The sequence below is a fragment of the Condylura cristata genome, unplaced genomic scaffold (assembly GCF_000260355.1).
Source record: "Condylura cristata isolate star-nosed mole 26May11 unplaced genomic scaffold, ConCri1.0 scaffold00003, whole genome shotgun sequence".
Classification (NCBI taxonomy): domain Eukaryota; kingdom Metazoa; phylum Chordata; class Mammalia; order Eulipotyphla; family Talpidae; genus Condylura; species Condylura cristata.
The window spans coordinates 1,084,299-1,089,042 of NW_004567104.1; the positions used below are offsets into that span (position 1 = coordinate 1,084,299).

General features: G+C 42.5%; 1 protein-coding gene across 1 annotated transcript in view; it reads right to left on the reverse strand.

The window, feature by feature from the left end:
- ERICH6 (glutamate-rich 6) overlaps positions 1-656 on the reverse strand; it is a 45,479-nt gene extending 44,823 nt beyond the window's left edge. Inside the window, exon 1 of the mRNA XM_012730136.1 lies at positions 50-656. Within this exon, the coding sequence (XP_012585590.1) occupies positions 50-656 (607 nt within the window). The remainder of the gene's footprint in view (positions 1-49) is intronic.
- Between the last annotated feature and the right edge of the window lie 4,088 nt (positions 657-4,744).

Here is a 4,744-nt window from a genome sequence, read left to right on the forward strand (position 1 = left end):
CCCCCCCCCAGGGGACAAGAACGCAGAAGGGGCGGCGGCAGGCAGGTACTTTTCTGCGAGGAGAAGCTCCACACCGAGCTGGGGCTGGACTGGCTGGGCGGCTCGCTTAACGTCAGGCTCAGGCTGGACTTCTGGCTGGGCGGAGGCGTCGGGCTCAGGCTGGGGCTGACCACGCTGGTGAGGCGGGGGCGGAAGGCCTTCGCGTCCTCGTCGTCGTCGCTGAAGTCCAAAGCCTTCCAGAAGGTTTCATCGCTGAACCTCCGTTGGGCCTTCGGCGTCTTCCCTTTCTGTCTCTTCGCCTTTTTCTTCGCTTCCTTCTCCTCCTCCGCTGCCTCCTGTTTCTTCTCCGCTCCCTCAGCCTCTTCCACCTCAGCCTCCACCGCCGCCGCCGCCGCCGCCTCCTCTTTCTTCTCCGCTTCCTCAGCCTCCTCCAACTCAGCCCCCTCTGTCGCCGCCTGGTCTTTCTTGTCCGCTTCCTCCTTTTCCTCCGCCGCCGCCACCGCAGTCCCCACCGCTGCCTCCACGTCCTCCTTTTCCGCCTCAGTCTCCTTCGGCTCCTCCTCCGCCGCCTCCTCCGCCTCTTCTTCGGCCTCCTCCTCCGTCTCCTCGGTCTCCTTCGCCTCCTCAAGCTTTGGGAAGCTGCGACTCGACTGCATGTTGGCGGTGGCGGGCGGGACCCTGGATGGCGGCCGGCGCCGTGGCTGCAGCGGTCGACAGCCGGGGCTCGCGCCCTCAGGTGGGCGCCCGGTGGGCAACGGCCTGCGGCGTGGCCTTGGGGGCTTAAAGCCGCAGGGTGCGTCTGCTGGGAGAAACTGCGCTGCTGGGAGCGGCTAAGAATCGGGTAGCTTGCGGAGTGGCTTTCGCTCGTGCTCTTTAGGGTCTCGGAGGGTCCCGACCTATCCTGGCAGCCTGCGGGGAAATGCGCCCCCTTTGAATGAGTAAGGAGTGTGGCTACCCGCTCTGGACACCCATAGGTCACTTGCCGATTGCGATGCTCGAGTTTGATTTTTCGGGAGACAGGTGCTGGTTGGAACTTACAATAAAGCCTAGTTGACAAAAATAGTAACTTATTCTTAGTCATAGTTTGATGATTTTTTTTTTAATATTGCCTTGGTTATTAATATTGATCTTGTCAGTGAGAATTTTTACTCCAGGATCTGTTTGTGGCTTGTTCCATAATTACATCCTGGAGGTGAAAAGACCCGAGGCATCTGATCACTTATACACCACTTGTGACTTTCTGGGGTCTCATTTTCAGCTCATTATACTTGTGAAATTATTATTATAAAATGTTTATGTACACCTAGGTATAATAGACATTCCTTGTCCTAATACTCAGATTGGAACATACACATTCACTGCAGAATTCAGCTTCCCTTTAAAATCTCTCAAGACTGAGAGCCTGATTCCAGGCCTTTCACTCTGTTCCCACAGGTCAGAAGGAACAAGGATGCTCCCCAGGGCCCTTTTGATTAGACACAAATCCCACTGGTGAGAATTCTGCCTGTAGAAACTAAGCACATTTCAAAGGCCTAAATATCCCATTGGAAGGTAGATTTCAACTTCTGAATTTTAGGAGCACAAACGTTCAATTGGGTAGAGGTACACATGAAGACATTTTTAGAAAGCAATAATCCAACCCATTTCTGAGTAAGTTAGATGATGGAAAGGGTCTGAGAAGTCATGAAATTCAACTGACCAATTTACACACGGCGAAAGTGAGTTGTTCAGAGAAGGCAAGTTTGTTTTTGAGACTTCAGAAAACAGGATGGGAATCAGGATGCCGTTGGGAGATGGAGCTGGGAGAAAATGTTTGTGCTTATTCTGAGTTCCCTGCCCATAGCTGGGTTCTCTGACTAGAACAATATTTTCTCAATTGCATAGTGAGTTAATTTTTAAAAGCACACCGTATTTAGAAGTTTTTGAAGGTGTTTTTTTGAAAGTCTTAGTAAATCTTTCTTTGGAAACACTCAACATAGAGCAATATATTTTTATCCTTATAATGGAATGAATCATTCTTTTATTTTTACCATTTTACAGACAAGAAGTACTAGACCATCTAGTGTTTCCCTTTTACACATTTCTGGTGACTCACTGGACTTTAGAGATTTGTAATGAGTCAGTCATTGCCCCTCATTAATTGTGAGTCTGAGCTTCTGAATCTTAGTTCTGTCATCACTGAGATCCTTGACCTGCTTGCTTCATGGAGCTCTTTTGAGACAACATTTAATTATCATTTAAGTTTTTATTATAAATATTTTTATTTATAATTTATAAATATTTTAATTTATAATTTATAATTTATAAATATTTTAATTTTATTTATTTTTAAAATTACTTTTTTTTCTTTTTTTTGCTGTAACACTGTTTTACATTGTTGTTTGTGTTTAGAAGTGTAGGATCTCCTGTCTTAGGTATTACTACTGCCGTGTACCTGCCACAAAGACACTCATAGCTCACAAGCAGTTTGTTAGGCTCCTTCCCCATCTTGTATTTGCCCTTCCTCTCACCTGATACCTCTGATAGCTCAGTTATGTAGACAGCTTTTTCATGTTAGTTCTTACTTTGACTTTATCTGACCCTTTGCTTTATTCGATATTAACATGGGAGTACTTGTTCCGTTCAAGTTGCTTTTTTGTTGTTTATGTATTTTTCCGGTACATACCTGGGAGTGGAATAACTGGCTCATATGGCTGATCCATTTGTAATCTCTTGAGAAACTTCTATACTGTTTTCTATAGTGGATGGACCAGTACATTCCCACCAACAGTGTAAGAGGGCTTCTTTTTCTCCACATCCTTACCAGTACTTGTTTCTGGTCTTTAACCTATGGGCCATTCATACAGGTGTGAGGTGGTTTTTCTGTTGTTAAAATTTGGTATTTTGTTTCTGCTTACCAGTTTTTCTAAAGATTGCATGAAAACCATTAGTTTGATAAAGGTAAAGGGGTGAATTTCCCCCCAGTGTATGCATGCAGAATATTTTCAATGTGCTGTAGCAGGCTCTTTGTACAGGATGAAATCACTGTATGTCTTGGGAATGCTTTTGCTAAGAATTGTTCTCATTCATAATGGAAGCATCATAACAAAGAACCACAGATTTGATGAGAACTGATTATGAAAGTGCCTGGCTGCATTAGTGTTCTAGTCCATTGAAGTTATTATTACAAAATAGCAGAAACTGGGTAATTTGTAACAACAGAAATTTTAAGCACATTTTAAGTTCTAGAGGCTAGGAATTCCAACATCAAGCCGCAGATTTGGTGTATGGTAAAAACTGACTTCCTGGTGCAACTTTATGATAGAAGGGTTTAGGGAGTTTTGTTGTTCTTTTTTTTTTTTTTTTTTATAAGAGCACTAATTCCAATTGTGAAAGTTCCACCCTCATGGATGTCCCAGTGCCTAAAGACTAGGATTTCAACATATGCAAACATTCAGACCATTGCAATCAGCTGTGGGGCATACTTGCCTAACCTCCATTTTCACAAAATCTTGTGAATTTCAGAATATGATTGCTTAAAGCACATTTTAAAAGCCTCTTACTTAGTAGTGACATTAACTTTATTTTCCCTTTAATATTTCATAAGGAGTTCTGTTTTCTGATTATTGTGCAACCAGCAGAGATTGCCTTGGAGAAGTGTTGGTAGGGGAAAGGGGCAATATAGAAAATACTCTTCTCTACCTGAATTCCCTAAATTCTGTTGCTCTCTTCTCCCTGACTTCATATCCTTTTCACTAGTTCTTTAGAGATCAAGCCGAGCTTCCCTGAAATTTTGACTTCACCCCTATCAATTTGTAAATCTGCCTTGTGTCTTGTGTCTGAATTGTTCCTGCAGTTATAGAGAAGTAGATGCCCTTTAACTGTGCCCAAACTAAAAGGGTCATTCCTTCTCTTCCTGCTTCCTACAGGACTTTCCATTCACCCATCCATCCGTCCACCTACCCATCCACCTATTCATCCTTTCATTTATTCAGTATACTCAATGATTCATTCATTCAAAACCATTTGTTGAGTATTTGCTGTAGAGGGGAGTCAGCAGTACACAAGATTTCTCGTCTAGCTCATGATGCTTTTATTGGGGGAGAACCCCCAATAAAAAAATTAATTTAAACGCTGGTCGCAGAACTGACCAGCTGTATGACCTAGTTAGGATTCCCAACAGCTCTGTGTCTCCACATCTTTAAAATGGGAAAAATAATCTTGATAGCCTTTGTAATGACCTAACAGGCACTACTTTGATATGGTACAAAAATTAATGTACTTCGTACCTATTTTATAGATGGGTCATGATGGTTCAACAAGTTAATATATGTAATAACTTACAAAAGCTCGTGGCACATTGTAAATATTGCATTATATAATTACATATTGATTCCCATTGTCTCCTGAAAGTAGTTAAATTGCAGTAAGACATTGATGCACATGTTTCTTTCAATGCCTGTCAGAGCTCTGACCAACTGATAAGGTTGGGAAAAAGCAGATGTAACAGGTATAGACAATAAATACCCAAGTGTTTTAGAGGCTAAGAAGAAAGTTATATTTGAATTGTAAACACCTTGTTGAATTGAACTCTCCTCTACCGACCATCCCAGGACTTTTTAGCAAATGAACAGCTTAGAAATGAGTGATTACCCTATATTAGTGTAACGAGTGGGAGATTTGTAGAGGAACATCTGTGAATGGGGGACATACTCTCAGATTTCTCTTGACTTTATTTTCTGAATCATATATATATATATATATA